General features: G+C 36.1%; 1 protein-coding gene and 1 pseudogene across 7 annotated transcripts in view; both read left to right on the forward strand.

Annotated features, from left to right (window-relative positions):
• The window catches only part of CEP70 (centrosomal protein 70), a 40,790-nt gene extending 23,269 nt beyond the window's left edge, over positions 1–17,521 (forward strand). For 3 of the 6 annotated variants that reach the window (XM_081159882.1, XM_081159881.1, XM_081159883.1), the window contains exons 12-19: positions 37–111; positions 6,163–6,268; positions 9,754–9,918; positions 13,622–13,768; positions 13,949–14,117; positions 14,293–14,407; positions 15,390–15,469; positions 17,453–17,521. In XM_081159882.1, coding sequence (XP_081016008.1) covers positions 37–111; positions 6,163–6,268; positions 9,754–9,918; positions 13,622–13,768; positions 13,949–14,117; positions 14,293–14,407; positions 15,390–15,469; positions 17,453–17,514 — 919 coding nt within the window. In that variant the 3' untranslated portion in view covers positions 17,515–17,521. Of the gene's footprint in view, positions 1–36; positions 112–6,162; positions 6,269–9,753; positions 9,919–13,621; positions 13,769–13,948; positions 14,118–14,292; positions 14,534–15,389; positions 15,470–16,269; positions 16,349–17,452 lie in introns of those variants that run through there. The other 3 variants (XM_081159884.1, XM_081159885.1, XM_081159886.1) reach the window with 3 other exon arrangements.
• Positions 3,428–3,863, forward strand: LOC308568098 (small ribosomal subunit protein eS24 pseudogene; annotated as a pseudogene). The gene has a single exon. The product of its transcript is annotated as a small ribosomal subunit protein eS24 pseudogene (transcript).
• Positions 17,522–23,056: the final 5,535 nt, after the last annotated feature.

Here is a 23,056-nt window from a genome sequence, read left to right on the forward strand (position 1 = left end):
AAATTGAATCTATTCAATATGATTTATTTCCTACAGGCCCACACAGCATGAATTAAGACTTTATAAACAACAGGTGAAGAAACTGGAGAAAGCCCTAAAGAAAAGCATCAAGTAATTATATTTTACCAAAGTTACTAATTTATTAGGCTTTTGTATTTTGTTACCTGTCAGCTTATCTCATGCTTACCTCATAGTGGGCTTGGCTTGAAGTTACCAGGCTGATAGAGGGAAAAGACAATAAAAAGGGATATTTCTGGTTCCGCAGTTTCAAAACAGTTTCTACTGTGTTGGATTTGGCTATATATTCATCTTAAATAAGAACAAGAGAAAAGTATTTGCCCGATGTAATAAAGGGCAAGATTTTAACTAGAAAGTTGTCTTTGGAAGTCATGAAGGAATTGTAAGAGAATCACTGAAATTAAAAATAACAAGCCCAAGCTTTCATTGGTGGTAGCCGTGACCTGAAGAATATATAGCCTCACCACACTTTAAAAGTACCAGGATGGATAGCTATTCATATTCACCACTTGTATCTTTCTTGGCTTTGAAAAGCACGTACTCAGAGGAATTTCCAAAAATTTGTCCTCCGAAAGTGATAGCATTTCCTGAAGATTATCTATGTGTACTCTTTGGTTCAACAGAATGGGACTTGAATGAGCATTGAGATGAAATATTTTGAAAATTATATGAGTTAATATATGTATTAGATGTATTAAATCAATTAGCATAAGTTGATTCAGCTTTTAGTGATAGCTGTGTTTCCTTCTTCCTGTGGCAGCACATGCCACATTCATGGACATGCCCAACACAAACATTTCCAGCTGTTGAACAAGATGATGCTCTGCCTTCTTATTTCAGCCCTCATACTGTAAACAAGCATCCTTTTTGTGATCACAGTGCCACTTTTTTTGCACATTTTTGCCAATTTCTCTGTGATGGCCCCCAAGCATAGTGTTGAAGTGCTGTCTAGTGTCCCTATACAAGAAGTGATGTGCCTTACAGAAAAAAATGTATGTGTTAGGTAAACTTCATTTAGGCATGAGTTATAGTGCTGTTAGCTGTGTCTTTAAACATTAACACATAAAACTAGGTTATATATTGATCAGTTGAGGAAATGTGACCAGATGCATGCAGGAACCTGACCCTGTGTTTCTCCTAGGAGCAATGGTTTAATCTTTGCTAATTTAGTGTTTATGGTGACTTTATGGAACATAACTACCACAAATAGGAATTGACTATAAATATGTTTTGTGTTGTTCATTTAGGCTCTGGTCTTTATATTGATTTTTTTATTATTAGCCTTTAAAATTGTGATTCAGAACCAATCCCTGCCATATTTTTCTGCTGAATTTGAAGAAATTATTTGTGTTTTTAGAAATTTAAATTTGGAATTTTAAAAAAATCTATGCTCTTTAGGTATGGAACTTTTATAGTATCTAGATGTGGAAACAGAATTAGGAATGTTAGGTAACTTTCATCACTTGGGTAGTATATAGAAGAACTTTAAAAGAAATTAGGTCTGTATCCAATCATTGTTACTTCAAATCTCACACTCCCAACCACCACACTGATAAATTAGAACCAAACAAAGCACCCAGTGAAAAAATTTTTAAGGTAAAACATTTCAAATTTTCATTTTCTTAAGTGGCAGAGGTAGAATATTTTTTCAAACAACTGATACTGGGGAAATAATTAAGAATAAAATCTGTCAACTCAGTGAATTCTTTCCACATATATAGAAAAAAAGAAACAGTTTCATTACTGAATAAACATTGAACCAGACTGATGTGCACTATAGGCAATCCACTAAAGAGATGGCAAAGACACAAAGAGATCTCACGCTTTTATACAGCCAGGCATATACTATCTGTTACATACATGTGAATTGTCTTTATCCAAAGGAAAAAGAAAACTTTTTGTATCCCTAGCCCAAGCAGGAAGTTACAATTTAGAGCTAGGAGCCCAGGCTAATCTCCAGTAAAACTGGGAGACAAGGTATAGCCCTCCCGGATATCCACATTCAAAGAGATGGTTCCAAGACCCCCAAGGCAGGCATTCATAGGATGTAAAATTGGCAAGAGGCTTATGTAAATTTTAAAAATTTATGTTCTTCTTAAAGAGACAGATGGGATTTGTAGCTACAGTTTTCAAAAGGAAATGCTACAAGAGAAAGGAGGGAAAGTCTCTTTCCCTTTTAGAATAAAAAAATTCATTTTTCCCCTTTAGATTTGTAGCTACCTTTCAGCTCACCAACCTTCAATATCAAATGAGGATATTAATTTAACATGGGAAAACACGGGCTCCTCTTGTTTGAGTTAATATTACAAATGGGTTAATTGTAAAATTCTGTTGCTAGGAAGTGATCAGATAGGTGTGCCAGTGCAAGATAACCAAAACACAATTCCCTTTAATTTTTAATGGTATATGTATTTTGCTAAGGAGGAAACAAAATCAGAATCCCATCACCCTAGTGTTGAGATGACAGGTGTTGAGGTGGTCAGTTAGACCAACAAGACAAACTGAAATTAACAATCTAGGCTTTATTCACTTACTGCAGTAGTATTAGCAAGGGGCCAAAAAGAAAAGTTTGCGTTGTCAATGTTCCATTTTCCCCAGGAAATGGCACCAGGCAGGGGTAATCAGTGACATGTAGAACAGATGGGAGGAAACATCTCACTGCCTTAGGAGCCTGGCACAAAAGACCCCTACTGTTTCATGGGCCTAGGAGTAGGCCTAGGAATAGAAAAGTAGAGTCAGACTGGAGAACAGTGTTTCAGTTAAGGCTCTCCCTACCCCATAAGGAGAAGTGAAAAGTGCCTCTCTCAGAGCCTCCCAATAAAGAGGGATCAGAATGGAGGCACCTGGGCTAGGAATGCAGAAATGCATGTGAGCATGGCCAGCCAGGAGTCTGGAGGGAGGGGAGAGGTTAGGGGGACTGAATTCTTGACAGCAATTCCCTCCAGAGATTACGATGCACACTTGGGCTAGTGTGTGCATGGGGGAGCGGCAGCTTTCCCCCATGAGGCTTTCCATGCAAAGCCTGTATAATTGCCTATGGATTGGGCCTGAAAGATAACACACAGGATTTTGGCCTGGAGCTAGACTCCCTTCCAAAAGAAGCATATTTTAAGCTGGAAGTGCAGTTTTCTGGTTTCCCCAGCCTCCACAAAGAAACAGAGCTAATGCTCTTATCTCTGTGGAATGAGTGTCTACTAAGTACATAAAGTATCGCTTAGCCACTCTTAGGGGATTTGTATGGCCTTCAGGCCCTGCTCACTGCTTTAGAAACTACAAACAACCATTGCATATTTTGAGTACAGCCTATTCTGCTACAACATAGGTTTCTCAAACACTCTTAGCTTAATTAAAAATAAATAAGTAAAAAGCTTTTCCTCCCTGGCTTCTTGAAGGTCAGAAACCATCATGAATGAATGACACAGTAACTATATGGACCAGAAAGTTCATGACCAATAGACTACTTGCGCAGAAACAAGTAGTCGTTGAAGTTCTTCACCCTGGGAAGACGACAGTTCCGAAGACAGAAATTTAGGAAAAACTAGCCAAAATGTATAAGACCACACCAGATATTATTTTTGTATTTGAATTCAGAACTCATTTTGGTGGTGGCAAGACAACTGGCTTCAGCATGATTTATGATTCCTTGGGTTACATAAATAAAAATGAACCCAAACATAGACTTGTCAGATGTGGCCTGAATAAGAAGACCTCAAGAAAACAGTGACAGGAACACAAGAACAGAATGGAGAGCCAGGGGGACTGCAGAGGCCAGTGTTGGTGCTGGCAAGAAGGAGCAAAGATTCATCAGTGACTTTATCTGTGGTGATTGTGCAGATTTTTTATGAGAGGATTACTAAACAGAACTTTTTTAAAAAGCCAAAATGAGAGGCCACAACATTTATTTATTTGGGATAAAAAAGAATTGAATACAGATTGAGACAGAAACCCAAATAGTGTCCCCATTACAGGGTGAAGGCAAAGAGTTTTTATGAGAAAGGGAAGGGGAATAATTACATGAATAGAAGGTAGGAGTTTCTATTGGTGCTAATAAGTAAAGGAAGGAATTTCTATAGGTGCAAATAAGCTATTATTCTCTAGCTAAAATGGTGGTGCTAATTCTAAAGATGTCTTTAATTTTCAGTCCAGAGTGTCTGCTTTCCTGGTAGTGTTACAAATTATTTGAAATACAGTGATGTTTTAAGCCCAGTCCAAAGGTTATTTTGCCCAGTTTAAACATTCCAAAGGTTTAAAGAACAAGACTGCAAGGTTAACATTTAAATTCAGATATATCAGTTTTCTTTTATCCCACTGGAGAGCATATTGGCTTTTCTATGTCTCTTGTATTCTAGATAATATCTTCTTGGCTCTGCCTTTAGGCAAAACTGTAAAGTAGGTTAATATGGTAGATAGGTGGGAAATCAAGTGGAAAATAGATTATGAGGTCTTCGTGTCTGCTAGAGGAAAGAGGTTGACTTTTACCTAGAGCTAATTCCATTTGTTATTATTATTGTTATCATTATTATTATTTTTGTCATATACTCACCAGAGAGCAGAGCAGAGAAGAGCAATTGAGTGAGGATCATGGGTAATGCATGTGATGAGTAGATAATTGCACAGTAGTAGTAAGAGATGAGGTAAGAAAGGAATCAGGAAGAATATTGGGTTAGGACTAACAGTATGGAGAGATTCAAAAGCTAATCCAGGAAGGTTAGATTGAATTCACAAAGCAGTTGAAAGCAATTGATTGTTTTTTAGCAGGCAAATGACATGATAGCAGGCATATTGTCATTCTGTTTTACAAATAGCAGCAGGTCAAGTTCATTAATGAGTCATGGAATCAGTTTGACGAATCAAGATTCTGTAAGAAACTGATAGGCATACTCAAAGTTAAGATGGTTAATTTGAAGAGGGTGTACTAAGAGAGCAGTTTTTTCAAAGGTATGGTGGGTGAAAGGAAGAATGTCTATTACAGCCTGACTTCAGAGATATTTGGAGAAGGGCAGCGATTTGCTACTAGGTGGATACACTCATACATAGTTAAGTTTTTGGGCAAAGAGACTCCCCCCCCCAGCGTTCTAGTAACCACCTGGAACAATGGTCTCCTGGATTTTCATGCCCTCTTGCCTGGCCCAGGCATCACTGTTGTCTCTTGTATTCTAGATCATAAGCTTTTGGCCTTGCCTTTAGGCAAAATTGTAAAGAATGTGAATATGGTAAATAAGTGAGACAAGTGGAGCATGAAGAAGGAAGGATCACTTTCTAGTTCTTGCTGCTACAGTGCCCAAACCAATTGCCCTGCCCATTGCTTCTTGCTTCCCTTACCTATAGCTTCCAAGCTTGGATCCTTTGGAAGTTGTTTACATTCTCTGTAGTTATTGCCAAATTTTTTTTTTTAATCCTCACCTGAGGATATTTTTTCCATTGCTTTACAGAGAGAGTGGAAGAGAGAGAGAGGAAGAAAGTGAGAGAGAGCCCAGCCGGGCGTGGCTCAGCGGTTGAGCATCAACCTAGTAGGATCCAGGCGATCGGGGTTCGATTCCCGGTCAGGGCACATGCCCGGGTTGAGGGCTAGGCAGCCGATTAATGACTCTCTCATCATTGATCTTTCTATCTCTCTCTCTCCCCGTCCTTTCCTCTCTCTGAAATCAATAAAAGATACAAAAAAAGAAAATGGATCTTTCCACTTCTTAAAAAAAAAAAAAAAGAGAGAGAGAGAAACATCAATGTGAGAGAGACACATTGATTGGTTGCCTGCAACCGAGGTATGTGCCCTTGCCGGAATCAAACCCGGGACCCTTCAGTCTGTGGGCTGATGTTCTAACCATTGAGCTAAACCTGCTAGGACCTATTTTTTTTTTTTTGCAAGTGTTAGGGAGTAGTTAGAACTTTCTTCTTCAGTCTGATCCCTTTTGTTTTCAGCAATGCCTTCTAATTTGTGGTGTATTGGGAGGACCTTCTTTTCCAATGACAATATGGCTTAAATTTTTAAAAAGGCATGTGTGTGTGAGCACATGCACACACACATATATAAAATGAAATAAAGCTTTTGGGAGGGTAGCTGGATCTTTGGCTGAGTTTATCTTAATCTAGTGTCTAGGAAAGCATTTTGTATTATCTTGATTTTTCTTTCCTCCCCCCCTTTAGATTACAGGATCTTATCAGTCCAAACAAGGCTGAGGACACAGAGAAAAAAGATGAGCCCAGCAAAGATAACCAGCAGCAGGCCCTAATTGACCAAAGATATTTTCAGGTATTGACTAGCTGGCAAAGAGACTGGTGTTTGTAGTCAACCTTGGTTTCAATTGCAGTGTAATAAATTACCAGTTGGTAAGGAATACTTATATTTGTATCTGCTTATCCTGTTTTGTCTTGCCATGCCATACCTGTTTGGCTAAAAACATTGTAGTTAGCTTGCCTTAGAATATGTCTTAACCCTTAAAAGAGACTTTGGCCTGGTTCAGAGCAGGTAGTAAAAGGCAGGTAAGTGTAAAAAAGATTTTACTCTTTTCCCTGTTCTCCCTTAAGCCGTTTCCCTTTTTATTGTTTTTGGTGTTGCTGTGGCTGGTATTACTATTATTATATAAGTACATTTTCTTAAGGTTCTTTATGGTTTTGTTTTATATTTAGATATTTAGTTCATCTGAAATTTAATTTTTTATATGGTGTGATGTAGATATCTTACCTTACTGATTTTGTAGAATAGATAGGTAAGCATTTATTAAAAAGATGTGCAAGTAAGCCTGGTAATTTACTGATGGAATTGGGCCTGCATTTTTATTTTAGTGGACCCACACAGGGTTTTTTTAAACGCTGAGTTAATTACTAATATTTTTTAAATTAAGAGATTTTATTTAAGTCCTTATTTATAGTTTCTCTTAAAAAGAGAATCTGGCACCCTGGCTGGTGTGGCTCAGTTAGTTGGAGTGTTGTCCCATGCACTGAAGGGTCATGGGTTCATGACACATACGGGAGGCAACCAATGGATATTTCTCTCTCACATCGATGTTTTTTCTCTCCCTCTCCTTTCCTGTCTCTATAAAATCAAGAAAAACATGTCCTCTGGTGAGGACTGGAAAAAAAAAAGAGAATCTGGAAACAAAATCCTGTGCAGTTATTATCAGAGCAAAATTATGCGTTTCCCCGGTCACATATGGGCATGTGCTCTTCAGTAGGCCATAGTTCCCATCCATCTTTGCTTCAGTTATTTATGTTCTTACCTGGCTTCCATAGGCATTTGAATTTGCAGTTTCCAACACACCATTTTTTTCTACTTTTTTGAAATGAAACCTTTACCATATGTCTTATTCCCTTGTATGCATAGGTTTGTTTTTAGACTCTAGTCTGTTCCATTTTTATACTGTTTTCATAGTCTTTAAATTTTTGTAGTTTTGATACCTTATAGGTTAAGTATCTTGTCATTGTTCTTTTAAATTTTTTCCTTGACTATGTTTTTAGCACATTTATTCTTCCGGATGAACAGTTTGTCAAATTTAAAAATAGATCCCATCGAGATGAACTGAAATTCAATTAACTTTTTAAATTATTTTTCAGAAAAACGATACCTTTGCAGTTTTGAATCACTTCACTCAGAAATATGTCTTTAATTTTATTTGGGTCTTCCTTGATAGTCTTTGATCAAATGTTATATATATTTTTAAATTTAGCTCTTGCATATTTCTTATATTTATTTCCTGGGTATTTTATAACTTGCTATTGTGTGGGATCTTTTTTCCATTATATTTTCTAATTGATTATTGTTGGTTCTTCATGTATCTCTGTGTTGATTTCATGTCTAGTCACCTTTCTGAAAACTATTTTGTTTTGGATAGCTCTTTTGACCTGGTATATATAACTGAATCTCTTTTATTTCATTTTTTTTCTTAGATTCCATTTGAGAGACTTTATCCTTTAACAGAGGAATCAAACCATTCATGGACACAGACCAACACACATCTACTTTCATTCCTGGCATCTTATTTTCTGTTTCTATTTTCATGGTTTCTTGTTTCATTCTTTTCTTTTCCTGACATTTGTTGAGATTCCTTTTTCCTTTTTTTCTCTTCAAGTAGTTAGAATGTTCATCATCATAATCCTTTTAATGATTCTGATGATTACCTTTAAAAATACATTTTTTTTATCCATACCAAGTGTCTATTAGTAGCTGCGAGCTCTTTCTGAATAAGACCTTTATTGTGAGTTTTGTTTTTTTAATTCCTATACCCCTGGGAATTAAGTCATTTTACCATTTCCTCATTGTTAATACATCTTTTATTGCCACTCATCAGATAAGGAAAAATATACCTTCCTGTCAACAATAATTCAGCATAGAAGAAATAATTAATTTTCCATTAAAATGATGTGTTTAGATATAAGTGAAATGTTGAAATACACTTTCTTTAAAAATTTTTTTTTAATTGATTTTAGGGGGAGAGGGGGGGAGAGAGAGAGAAACAGAAACATTGATTTGTTGTCCCACTTATTTATGTACTCATTGGTTGATTCTTCTATGTACCCTGACCAGGGATCGAACCCACAACCTTGGTGTATGGGGACGATGTTCTAGCCAACTGAGCTACCCAGTCAGGGCCAAAATACACTTTCTTGAACTGAAAAAAAAAAAATGTTCCTAAATAAACATCTGAAGTCATATAACTAGGAGACCTATGAGTTGTAGCTTAAAGTATGAATAGGGACAAAGATTCAAGATCAGAATGGTATCTTGTTTTTATACTCATATGACCATTTATTAAATAGGCTGGCCTTGGTGGTGGTAAATAAGGGAATTACTGTACTCTTCTCCCTTTAAACTTGCTGGTTCTGATATCCCTTTTCTTTCTTCGGATGATATATGACATAGAACTCACAGCTTTTGGCGGGGGGTGGGGATTCCTGTGAACTTCTGAAGCTCAGCTAGCATCAGCTCCCTGGTCTCTCTTAGGAGTGCTGCTGCCCTCCTTACTTTTGGTCTGAGGCAGGGGGAGAAGGACTGTTCTTGCTCTCATCGATAATTTAGTGGAGTGAAATTGTTGTCCCCCCCCCCATTAAAATGGTATTCAAAGAGTTTAAATAGATGTGAAATACTGAAGTACACTAAAACAACAAACAAAACTGCTTATAAATAAGCATCAGAAGTCAAATTTTCAGGAGACCTGTAGCTTTTATTGGGGGAAAAGAAAAACAGCGCAGCATTTTTCTCTCACTAGTTCTGTACATTCCTTTAAAATATACTTATCTTGGTGAATCCTGTACAATGAATCTCTAACAATCTCTAACATAAATAGGCTGATCACTATCCAGGATCGATTTGATCACTTCTTAGCAAGACCTGTATGATGTTTTTAGGATTTCTCTTTAGAGTGTGTTGGACTCTATAATTCATTGTCTTTACTTTGAACTTCAGCTGAAGCTTTGAAACAATAGGATATCTGGATAATTATTCTTCTCTTTGTGGATTATAATAGATCACAACTACTTTCAAGTCTAAATCACTTAAAAATACATTGTAGTTTCTCTGTGAAGTCTGTGGTTCTCATTAGAACTTACATGTTTTATTATGTTGATGAAACTATTGTACTTCCAAAAATTACAAGTGTCAGTCTTATTAAATATCTTTTTAATGTCTAAAATTAACTTTGAAGATGATGTTACATTGATATATAAAGTACTCCTTTAACATATATCACTTTTAAAGTACTATGGTTAAAGATTTCAACTAAAAACAGTCTTTTTTTAAAGGTACTGAATAGCATCAATTCAATTATTCACAATCCAAGAGCTCCAGTAATAATTTATAAACAGAGCAAAGGAGGAGCCCAACATTTTAATAAAGATCTTGATTGCGGATTTGAGCATCTTGTTCCTATATTAGAAATGTGGGCAGATCAGCTGACTTCCCTAAAGGTGAGGGGTTGAATATTCTTCACATGCTTTGAAAATCTATTGGAGTCTGTGGACTTTATTAATAGGACTAGGCTTAATTTGTTTTGTTTGTTTTAACTGTAAAGCTGACAAGGCTTATCTAAATGTGAATCTTGCTACTTACATATCTGTTTTAAGTACTACCTATTTGATGTTGTCATTACTGTAAGTTTTGCCTCCTATAAGGTTCTACCAGACGAGATGTTTTTAGGCCCATTGCCTTGTTGAAAATCTGTAGTAGATCCACTTTGACTTCTGAGTCCTTCCCTGTTCTCCCTTCATCTCCCTTGTTTTGATGTCCCCATGCTACAGATTTTCCTGGCCTATTTCTCTATAGATTTCATTCCATTTAATTGGGGATGTTTCTTTTCTCTTCATATTTTAAATTATTTCTTTTCTTTCAAAGCTTATCTCCATATCTGTCTATCCTGTACAGCAGATTGTGGTCAGATAGCAGCCATTACTACTGTTACCTATTCTATCTATGGGAGATGGGATATTCTTCACTTTATAGAATTATTGTATATTCTGTATTAACTTCAGGTTTTTTTCAGTTTTTGTTGAGTAGCTCACTGAAAGGTGAATTGCTAAAGTCAATAGTATTTAATTTCTGTTCCCTTTAAATTTTAGATTTTTCAATAACTAATATATATATAGCATACCTCTGTTCATGAAGGTGTGAGTCAGTAATAGTATTTGTCAATAGAAACCTTATTACAGGAAGTATAAATGATGCAGAAGATATGAGTAGGAATGTGTAAGTTCCATGGGTTTTGTCTCTCACATGTCCCAAGGAACTTCCTGATATGTGATTAACACTAAATATTTGTCAGAAGAATGAAGCAGAATAACACATTTCAAGGCAACAAAATGGAAATGATACAGAATTTTTAAAAAGTTTTAATGAAAACACACCTGTAACTGATGAAAGAATCTTTACATTCAGCCTAATTTCACCTTCCCGTTTTAAATAGGGCTCAGATAAAGCTATAAAATTAAAAAAATTGTAATTGAGTGACAGTGTTGGCTTAATGTACCTGTTTTATAGGCCTAAGTTCCTCCAGTTTGTATCTCAGAAGAGGGAGAAATAATTAGTGGTTAATTATGTAAATCATGGCATTTCCCCCAGGTATTGCTTGCCAGGGGATTCTTCTAGTAGGAGGGAATAACACTGACTCCACTTTTCTTCTTAGAGCAGATGGGCCAGAAAATGCCCCAGCCTTCCGGAGACAAGGGAAAGACTAGAAGGGGGAAGGAGACAAAGGGAAGAATCAAATAAGTGGATAGTTATTGACTATTTATGATATTCAAGGCAGTATGGGAGGTGTTAGAAAGGGAAACACAAAATTCAGATTAATTGGAGAAACAGAACATATTAAAATATATGAAATAAAATTTCACCATTCACTATATATCATTACAAGAAATGAAAATAAGCCATGAAGTGCCAGTTGGATGATGCAGATAACTTGTACTCCAGATTCTGGAGGAGGAAGGGGCCCCCCAAAAAGCTTTACAGTGGTGATGAATTCTTGCTACTGTATAGTTTTCCCACTGGAAGGAGACAAGGAGAGTTAGGTTTATAATTAGAATATCCTGAGGACCCCTAACAGGAATTTAGTGGCTCTGCCACTGAAGTAACTCATGGATTTGGGGCAGTGCTTCTGATATTTACCTTATATTGCAGAATCAAGATTCAGATTGAGAAACTACATGAGGTTCCTTGAGGTTTCCTCATATGAAAGGTTTACTACACGGTAGCAGCCTCTAAGTTGGGAACCACCATTTTCCCAGATTATTTTCTCAGGTTAGATTTGGGGTAAAATGACGGAAAAAGCATGGAGCTTGCTAATTGGCTACCTCCTTCCTCCTGTCTTTCCCACCTGCCTTTCCAGGAAAGGTGGGCCATAGACTAGCTTTTTCAACCAGTGCACTGCGGCTTTCCCATTCCCCAGTGCTGCAGAGACCAGTCATCCAAAGTCAGAAGGACCTTAATTTACATCCCCAAGGCTGAGCCATGTGGAGAACCTAGGAGATCCTTTTTTAGGTTTTTCAGGGCTTACTTGATGGACTGTACTACGACCATTTTGCACTGCTAAGTATACCAGACATCGTTTTTTCTTAATTTTGTTAATACTTTTATTCTCAAGCAAAATTTTCTATTTGGTATGGTTTTTATACATAGACCCTTTGCTTATGATTGCACCTTGTTGATGGAGTGGAGCATTGGTTAATGAAGGTATCATGCTGTGACTTTCTTGACTTTTTTCAAATTCTGGTGGTACTTAATGTTTAAAACATTTGACACTGAATGTATTTACCTTGAATTGCTAAAGTAGGTCATTGCCTTCTTACCAAATGAAAGGTTAAAGGTGTAAATATGTGAGGTCTGGGCATGAATTGGAAAGTGTTAAATAAGTGGAAACTAAAAGAAGTTAGAAAATTTTTTGTATACTTCTTTCTGTATTTTGGCATTGCACTAATACAGGAACCACCTGTCACATGTAGCCTTGATCACTTGAAATGTGGCTAGTTCCAATTGAGATGTGCTGTAAGTATAGAATACAAGATTTAGAAGACTTAATATGGAAAAAAATAATTTATTAAGTATTAAATGATAGCATTTCAGTTATATTGGGTTAAATAAAATATTAGAGTTAATTAATGTCACCTGTTTCTTTTTACTTTTAGAGTGCAGCTACTAGACAATTTAAAATTGCTGTAATTCACATTCCATTTCTTTTGGATAGCATTGTTCTAAAGGGCCAAGTACTGTGACATGCACACATAGATGTTCAGTAAATATTTATCAATTGACCAGTCTTAACAGTTCTAAACTTTCAGTAGCCTTGCCCCTTGTGCACAGTTTAAAATAGATTAGGGTAACGTGTCTAGGCCAAGAAAACTAAGTAGGACATCATGAAGACTAAGTAGAATTAATTCAGGCATCCTTTCACATTAAAACCTGCCTGGAGATATCTGCCATAACATGGATGAATCTGGAAAATATTATCCTAAGTGAAAGAGGCCAGTCACAAAAGACCTTTTATAGTATGATTCCATTTTATGTAAAATGCACAGAATATAGGAAATCCATAGAAAAAAAAGTAGATTAGTAGTACCCAGGGAGAAAAAGAAAGATAAGGGCTGGGGCAGGGAAGAATGGGGAATGACTTCAAGTAGGTGCAGGTTTATTTTTGTGTTGATAACAATGTTCTGAAATTAGATAATGGCTTCCCATCTCTGTAAATATATTAAAATACTGTATTGTACACTTAAGGTGAATATTATGCTATGTGAATTACATCTTAATAAGTCAGCTATAAAAAATTCAAGGCAAAAATATAAAGAACAAGCTTATTTTTTACCCATCATTAATTTAAACCAATTATTTAAATAACATATGCTAATAATAACATAGTTACTTAAAAACAGATTCAAGACAATCAGTATGGAATGTTTTATGTAAGGCCTGTATTTACCTGGAGAAAACTAATTTAACAGACTTTTTCTAAACTGGTAATGATATTTTTAAAAAAATACTGATAATGGTTGATGAATTTATTAAACCCCTAACATCCTGATTTTTTAAAAATATATTGAAACATAATTATATGTTATTAGCATTAATTTGGGGACTATTTTTTAAAATCAATAATATCATGTCGTTTCTTTTGTTATAAAGGGTTTGTATAAGTCCTTGAAAATACTGTCTGCAGAATTGGTGCCTTGGCATAATTTAAAGAAGCAGGATGAAAATGAAGGTATTAGAGTTGAAGACCTGCTATTTATAGTAGATACCATGTTGGAAGAAGTTGAAAATAAGGAAAAGGTAATATTTAATACTTATGTAAAGGTTTACATTTTAATGTAATCTTAACTTAAAATTGATATATGGATATTGACATTTGTTCTACTAGGACTCTGTTTCTCTTTTTAAAGTTTTTATTAAAGGTTTGGGATTATTTTAAGATGTGAACTATCTTTCTTTTTCTCCCTCTTTTTTGGACAGGACAGCAATATGCCAAACTTTCAAACTTTGCAAGCTATTGTTTCTCACTTCCAAAAATTGTTTGATGTGCCTTCTTTAAATGGAGTCTATCCTCGAATGAATGAAGTTTATACTAGGCTTGGGGAAATGAACAATGCTGTGAGAAACCTCCAAGAACTCTTAGAATTAGGTAATGACCCTCTGTCATTTTGGGCCCCCATTTAAGAATTATTCTTAATAAATCAACAAAAAGCAGGTAAAATTTTTTAAAGTAAAAAATTGATAACTAAAGCATAAGGTATTTGACTCAGTGATTTTGAGAATTCTCTTCTAAAATTTCCTATTCTTTTATATCTCTTTTGCAGATAGTTCATCCTCATTGTCTGTGCTGGTGAGCACAGTTGGAAAATTGTGTAGGCTGATTAATGAGAATGTGAATGACCAGGTTATGCAGGTATTGGGACCTGAAGACCTCCAAAGGTATTTATTTCAAAAAGCTTGCAAAGTGTCATCCAGAATGCTTGGAGTGGTAAAATTAAAGACTTACAAAATTTCATAAGTTATTTACCTTTCCTGTTTGGAATAGCATCTTTTAAATAACTTGACAATCTAAAATAATTTCACACGTTAGGGATGGAGAGAATGCCAAGTATTTTCAAGATAAAAATAGATTGTAGGGCACAGAAGGTGGATAAGTTTACATAATCCAGCATTATTACTTGTAAGCCTGTTCCCAGGGGAAATTATATGTGGAGAAATTCAAACCTTGTTTGCAACTTCATGTGAGTTTAGAATATATAAACAAATTCTGTTTTTAATACACTACCATATTTGATTAGAAGATAAAATGCTAAAGATTTTTTTTTTTAAAGCTAGGTATCTCTAATATAAAACTCTTCTTCCTCACACCCACACAAATTTTATACTGCAACATATGGGAAGGAAAAAAATTCACTATTCCATATGTTCTGTAAGTTTTCTAAGAACCTTTACCTAATCTGACACTTGAATTTTCTGATACTTGATGCTTTTAAAAGGAACATTTATCTCACTACTGGTCTTTTTCCCCTTCCCACTGTTTTACTAACTACTGATACTTAATGTTTAATAGATATAACTAGATATAAAGGCCAATTATTTTTTAATATGTTATAAAAACATGGTCTCTTAAGAATCCTTGAGCTAAATGGAAAGTTCCCCATATTAAGGGAACTTTATATAAATTTATCTAAATTTAACCTTGGAGCAGATATTTACACTGATAATAAGAGATTTTTTTTTTTTTTTTTTAGAAAAGTGATGTTTGATGAACAAAGAGTTCAAAAGGAAGGATTGCAGTAAATTATTAAATTTATATTTAAATTAGCAGGACAGTTTCTATTTTGAAAATATTCTATATTCAGTCAGATGCAAGAACTTTAAGTTGGAAATTCAGTGTATACTGTGCGTTTCTTTTTAAAAGCATTATCACCAAATTGGAAGAACATGAGGAGTTTTTTCCAGCGTTTCAGGCATTCACTAATGATCTACTTGAAATCTTAGGTAAGATCTCTGTAAATGGTGTTTAAATTTCAAGTCTTAAGATGTCAGTGGGTTTGAGGGAAGGATGTTCCTTAGTCACTGGATTAGTGTTTTACCTAGAGTGTTTGGTAGAAAGTGTCTGGAAACCACTAACAGTTCTTGAAAAACACTCCTAAATTGTAGTTAGAGGTGGTTGGGATTAGTCTACAGAACAGAAAAACACATATCCTTTAAGGAACAAGGGGCTGCCTTTGTCCTGGGACCTTAAGATGAGAAATGGCATTTACTCTGGCTAGGCCCTGACTCTGTCATTATCTAATGAGAAATTTTGATAAAATTTATGACCTTGGAAGGTGTTTTTTTCTCCTTTTCCTCTTGCTCCTTTTAAAAGATAGTGCCTATTTGCTGTGTTTTTTAAATATACAAATTAGCCCTGGCTGATGTGGCTCGGTTGGAGCATTGTCCTGTACACCAAAAGGTGGTGGGTTCGATTCCCAGTAAGGACACACACCCAGGTTGTGGGTTTGATCGCCGGTATAGAACAATATGATTTTACTTGCTTCCAGATAGGAGTTAACTTAAGTAGTGAAGATCTTGTTACTGATTAATATTTTAATAAATGTACTGGTAACACTTATTTCAGAATCCTTCTATAGAAACTTCATCTCAGGTTATTGTCAGCATGGTTCATGTGAGATCATTTGTTTCCAGAAGCCAAGTCTCCCTGCAGATGAATTTTAGTCATAGTTGGAGTTAAATATTATATATAACATTGGGAAAGTTAAATCTGTTTTGGCAAACATGACTTTTTTTATTATTAGATGTCGTATTATGCATCTAGAAGTAGAGTGGTATACTGAATAACAGATATGGAGAAAGACACTCTTTTATATAAGCTGAAGATTCTCAGATCAGCCAAGATTCTTCTCTGTGAGGTTGATTTATAAGGTTGATTTCTCATTTAGTGAGAAAACAGGTGTGATCTTGTACCTTACCATGATGCAATGTGTGAACCAAGTTTCTGTTGTAGATTTGCTTATATTTTTTTCTTGTATCTTGATGCTTTGTAAGTGGATCCAGACAAGTACAACAAAGGTCATCTATTTAGGCAGAAGGAAGAACAACCAAAATCTAGCTAAACATTAAGGGAGAAAGGTGGATTCCAAGGAAGCATATTTTATGTAAAGGAAATGAGTTTATGAATAGTGGCCTAGCAGAATAATCTAGAAAAAGTGGTGAGAATCTAGAGAACCTGCCACTGGGGCTTACCTTAAGTAGAGATGGAGTTTAGATAATCAGAGAAAAGGACCTTGCTTCCTCAGTAGCCAGGAGCTTTCAGAAAGAGTTCCAACTTAGGCTGATTAGAAGAAGATAGTCTTAGAAAAATCAGATTCAGAAAGAACCTGGCAGAGAAAAACCTGAACTGGTTTATCTAGGAAGCTGGAGCAGGCTAAGCTCTATAATACATTGCATCTGAGATTTGTACTTTGGGAAGCCTCACACCTTTTATTAGGTAGATATGTTTCATCCTAAAAGGTAGACTTAAGAGTTATCCTACTAATGAGAAATCTTTCCAAGAGAATTAAGGATAGGACTGTGTTCCATGCAAAGAAATCCTTAGGGACCCAGGAGAGAGGTGGCCTCTACCTGAGATTTTACCATGTAGGCCCACCCATGTAATTATACAGATTTAAAGAGGCAGTAACATAATATCATAAATGTGGCCAGAAGGAACTGTTAATAAGAGCATACTGCTAATGAGTGTAATATCAGAGTCAGTGAATTCTTGTATGTGGTAGCTTTTACAAACAAGATGCCCTGTGAAACATCTTGTCTGAATTAGTGATAATCTTATCACCACTATTGGAGAGAAACTCCATGTGCATGAGGGCACCAGTGTTGTTGCTTTTGTGTTTGAGGTTTGCCTTTGCATAGAGATTCTCATTTCATTTGAGCCTATCACTAGATAAAGTTACTCTTTTATTATTCTCTTTTTTATTACAGAAATTGATAACTTGGATGCCATTGTACCTGCAGTAAAGAAATTAAAAATACTTTCATACTGAAAACAAATCATTTTTACTGTGTAAATTGCATTCTTAACATCCTAAGTATTTTGTAGGATTGATCTTACTTTTGAGACAAGAGTTATAAAATGTATTTACTCTCAGAATTCATCCCCTTGTTAGTATTGGGTCCTCCACTCATACTTTTTATTAACTTTGAGAGTCTTATGTAGAAAACAGTTGTTAAGTTAAAGTAGTAAGTTAACTTTAGACCCTTTAATCATTTCTTAAGCAATTCCTGAGTGCTTAAAATTTAAGATTGTTTTAATGTATAGTGTATGAGTAAAAGAGAAACTCAGGGAGAGATTGAAAGTAACAGAAAGGTCACATTTAAGTTCAGGGTTTAGTGATCTTTCTGGGTCTGGGAACAAGGAATGCCAGTGGCTCTCTAAAGTCCAGTAGGAAGTTGTTGCTTTCCTGGCAAGGAATTGGCACCTTCCATTAAGATTTCCCTCCTGGCACTTGTCCTTTCAAAGCAGGAGGAAGAAAAGGAGGAGGAAGTGTGTTAGGGTAGGAAAAGAATAACGAGGTAACAGAGATGAGTAGATAAGTCTCTTAAAAAAAGTGTCTTTTTTTTTTGCAATCTTGATGTAATGTACTTTTTTATAAGGGCATGAGATCTTAAATAAAATTTTTATGATGAATTTTCAAACGTAAGTGTCTTCAGTGACTTATTTGTATCGCTCACAAATAATGAGTCATATTCTCTTACTAGGCTGAGCCTTCCTTGGGCAGCGGGTTCACCCTTGGCTGCCGTCTACTTATCTTTTCTCAATATTCAAGTCTGATTTTCTTAAAGGACTAGTGTTCTGCCTCACATCTATGAGTACAAGCCCCTTACTGCTGCTTCCCCCCCACCACAGCCCTGGCATCCCCCCACCTCACTTATAATAGTAGGCATAGGAAGATGTTTCAGTTATTCTTGTTTGTTGTTTGTTGTTGTGTAGAATGTTGTAAAGAATTTCCAGGAAGCAGCAGGGTGGTTTGGAGAGACTAATGTCAGTAGATAAGCATCCAGGTTCTTGGTGTTGTGATAGGGATTAGACATAGTTCTTTCTAGATTTAAAATTCTTTGTTTTGTTAGCCTGCAATTACATTTCTAAACACTAGTCTATAATTTGTGAAAGAACCTGTGTCTTTAAGGATTGGATAGAAAAAAATATTTGGGCCCTGTCCAGTGTGGCTACATTGGTTGGAGCATTGCCCTGTACACCAAAAGGTGGCGGGTTTGGTTCCAGTCAGGGCATATATCCAGGTTGCAGGTTCAGTCCCCAGTTGGGTGCATACAGGGGACACTGATTGATGTTTCTCTCTCTCCCTTCCTCTCTCTAAAATAAAATTAAAAAAAAAATCTTTGAAAAAATATATTTGGATATCCAATAATGTAAATATTCTGAGTTGATTGGATTACTGCAAGAAATTGCTATGAGACAGTTTGGAAATTAAACAGTATTTGAAAGGAAGAAATGTAATTTAAAAATTATGTTAATCTAAGTTTTGTCAGCTAGCTTAAGAGCCTGTGGCTAACTCTTAGTTTAAAACAGAGGTTTTACAGACTCTTCCTCAGAGGCCTAAGAGTTTTTTGGAGGGCCACTTGAGAGGGACAATGCCACTAGTAAGAATGTTAAGCCCTCTTTATCAGATCTACTTTTTTCCAATTTTAATCATTTACTTTGTATCCAGCAACATTGTTAAAAACTTTTTGATTAATTCTAGCAATTCATCTTTAAATTATTTTGGATTTTTAAAAAATATATATATCTTTATTGATTTCAGAGAGAGGAAAGGAGAGGGAGAGAGATAGATAGAAATATCAATGATGAGAGAGTCATTGATCGAGCCCACAACCCCGGCATGTACCCTGACTGGAAATCGAACCCCGATCGCCTGGATCCTAGGTCGATGCTCAACCGCTGAGCCACGCCCGGCCAGACTAATTTGGATTTTTATGTTCATGATCATATCATCTGCATATAACAACAGTTTTGGTCAGATATACTTGTTTTTTCTTGCCTTACTACCTAAGCTTCAATATAATGCTGAGTAGAAGTGGTGATAGGAAGCAGCCCTTTCTTGTTCCCAATTTCAAAAGAAAGTCTTTTACTGTTTCACCATTCAATATGATGTTTGCTACCATTACTATAAGCAGAAATCTAAGCTGTATATATCATTTTCATCCTTTTATTTTCAATATTTGTATGTTTGAAGTGAACCTTTTGTAAATAGCATATAACTATATTTTTTATTTTCATGGACTTTCACATTCTAGGTTTTAATAGTGGATTTATTGTGATTACAAATATAATGAGGTCTTTTGACCATCTTCCGTATCTATTTATCATAGTTTTCTGTGTCTTTGCCTTCTTTCCTATTTTTTTGGGGGAGGGGTGTTGATTTTTCTTCATTCTCATTTCTTCTCCACTATTGATTTGGAAGTTTTACATTTCACCTCTGTTGATTTTTCTCTTGTTACTCTATTATATTGGTTATCTTAAAGATTTTAATATATACTTTGTGAGTCAGTGTCCAATCAGGAGACAAAAGCCACTTTGCTAGCTGCCATGGAAAACGGCACATCAGTGGGAGAAAGAAAAGTCCCTCTTTTTGCTCTGGCCTTGCAGTCTCTACTCAGTGCCCTCTGTTGGCAAGGCATAACATCAAATCCCCTGGCCAAGGTAGGAGTCTGTGGTGTCTGCATTGTAAAAGCCAGGCAAAGAAGGGTTGACTTGGAGCTGAGAGGTGATAAACTAGTAACTGACACTTACTTATAATTTATTTTAAAAGTATAAAACTATCTTTAGCTCCCTAAATAAGATAAGGGCTTGAACACTTTAATTTTCCTCTGAACCAGCCTCATGTCCCTACTTAGATGTCAGTACAAGCATTTTAGTGCCACTGTTTTTGAACCCAGTTTTTGCAAAAATTTTTGGTTGGTTGCTTGTGTGTATTTTTTAAACAATCAAAACTTACTTAGGTTTACCAACATAATTTACAGATTTCTTTGCTCTCCACTGTTTCCTACACACTACTTCTAACCTAATGTTACATTTTCCTTCTTGCTGAAATACATTTACTGGCCATTTTTGTTTAATCTGCTCTGTGCCTCGTATTTTTAAAATTCTACTTTTTATAATTTTTACCAGTTAGCTTTCCTTTAGTAGGAATTACCTGCTACAGTGGTCCACATGAGCCCTAGATGGGAATGGCAACCCTAAGGGCCAGTTTGTGGTTGCCTCTTACCGGGCTTCACATGGTTCCAGGTTCTAAACCAATTTTCACATTAGTTTCAAGTTTTGGGGGTTCCCCCACCAAGTCAGTTGTGTTTAATTTTAGACCCGGTGCTCCTGTAGGGGAGATTAGCTGATTGTTTTCACCCATTGCTGATAACTAGTTCCTTGTCTTTATTGGCAACTAAGGTGTTTTCTTGATGACACTAAGTTTTTTAGGCTCCTTGTCCCTTACACAGTAGCCTTGCCTTGCCTCCTGGCTGGTGTATGCTGAAATTCTGGTTCCCTTCAACACTTAAACACCCCTTCAGCTCTGCATTGCTTTAGATTTCCTCTTTGGATTACCAGGAACCTTACCTCTGTTACTTTTTAATTAACCATGTTTAAAATAAATATTCATGCTTTAACTAGGTTTTCTGTGTATTTGGAAGAGGAAAGATAGGTTTTCACTTGTCTGCTTTGTCTTCCATCTTGATCAGTGGTTTTAAGGTTGCCAGATTTCAGGATGTGAAATATGATACATTCCCTTTTACTTCTTTGGTACTTTACCATTTTCAAGGCCCTTGTCTACTTAGTGAACATGACAGTGCCATTGTGAGGTAGATAGGACAGGCATCATTTGCCCCACTTTATTATGAGAATTTGTCATTCAAAATAGAAATCTCAGCAGAAACAAATTTTATTATACATCTACCATGTATTTAGCATAACCTTGGATGATGGAGGTAAAAATTCAAGTAGCTTATAGTTTAGTTGGAGAGTAAACGGAAACATAAAATAGCAAACACAATACAAGTAGTTGCTTAGCATGTAGATACCTAATAAACTTCTTTTAAAAATTAAATGTTACAAGACAGGGAATTGTTAAAATGAAAAATGCACAGTATTGACAGTAATGCTGTACTATAGGTGGTGGGGAGAGGCCATTTCAGTATGGATTGGCTTAATGGAGGAGGCAGATTTGAGATACACGTTTAAGACTTCAGTAGGAATTTAATAGGCAGGATATAATATTTGGACTGTTCTGGAATACAGCATCTGCATATAAGTAGCAAAAAACTGGAGACCAGATTATGTAAGGTTTAAAAGGCAAATTAAGGAGTGGGCTTTAATCTTATAGAAAAGAGAAAATCATAGATAATTTATAAGTGAGAACAACAGAGTAAAACTTTAAGATGTTACTATTCTTCAGAAAAGCTGCAGTTAATGTAGTGGTGGGGACAGGAAACTGATGGAAGGGGGGTATTGCCTGAGTGGATAGGAGAGATGAGGATGTGACCTTGATAACATCAGAGAACAAGAATATTTGGTTTTATAAAGTTTGAAATGCAAAAGAGGCACTTGTTTGAAATATACAATTTACATGGTTTGCTTGAAAAGTGGAGCCGAAGTCCAAACCTGTCTGAGAGGGTACAGGAAGCCCCTTTGCCCTCTGGCACTGACTGCTGCAGTGTCCAGTGCTCTTCTAAGGGAGCACAGATGGAGACCTGGGTCTGGAACTCGGCTGGCATTTCCTATGGAAATAATTCCACATGCTGGAGTTTGGTCCCAGGCCATCCCACAAGGTGTTTAGGTATATCACTGTATCATTGCTGCCATCAGAAAAATGCATTTTAGTTCCAATTCAGATACAGGAACAAATCCCCAGGCAGAGGAAGTGGCAGCCAGAAGGGCTTAGGTAGTGTTAGCTCTTAGCAATTTGGAGGTGGGTCACCTTTTAGTCCCATAAAAGAAGCGGCCTCCATCGGTTAGCCATTGCTCCAGGAACAGATCTCCCTCACCCCCTATGGCACTTTTGACACATACTTTCAGGCAAGGCCTAAGTCAGATGGTCTGTAATTACCTAACAAAAGTGAAAAATCGGCCCAGCTGGTGTGGCTCAGCGGTTGAGCATTGACCTGTGATCCAGGGGGTCTCGGTTCGATTCCTGGTCAGGGCACATAGCTGGGTTGCAGGCTCGGTCCCCAGTAGGGGGCCTGCAGGAGGCAGCTGATCCATGACTCATCACTGATGTTTCTCTCTCTCTCCTTCTCCATTCCTCTCTCTCAAACCAATAAAGATATATATATATATTTTTTTTTTTTAAAGTGAAAAATCACCACTGAGTTTCTAATAATTTATTAGCCACGAATACCCCATTTCTTTCGGGATTTGAACAATTAAATCCAACCAAGAGAGAGTAGTTCTTGCTTTCACTTATGTTTACCTCTTCCTAATACTATCCAGTCATTCAGTAAAATTCATACAACAATGTATGTATATATTTTTTCAGATGGCTGTTCTGAATTAAATTACAAAATATACATATATACACA

Source organism: Miniopterus schreibersii, assembly GCF_964146895.1.
Source record: "Miniopterus schreibersii genome assembly, chromosome: 15".
Classification (NCBI taxonomy): domain Eukaryota; kingdom Metazoa; phylum Chordata; class Mammalia; order Chiroptera; family Miniopteridae; genus Miniopterus; species Miniopterus schreibersii.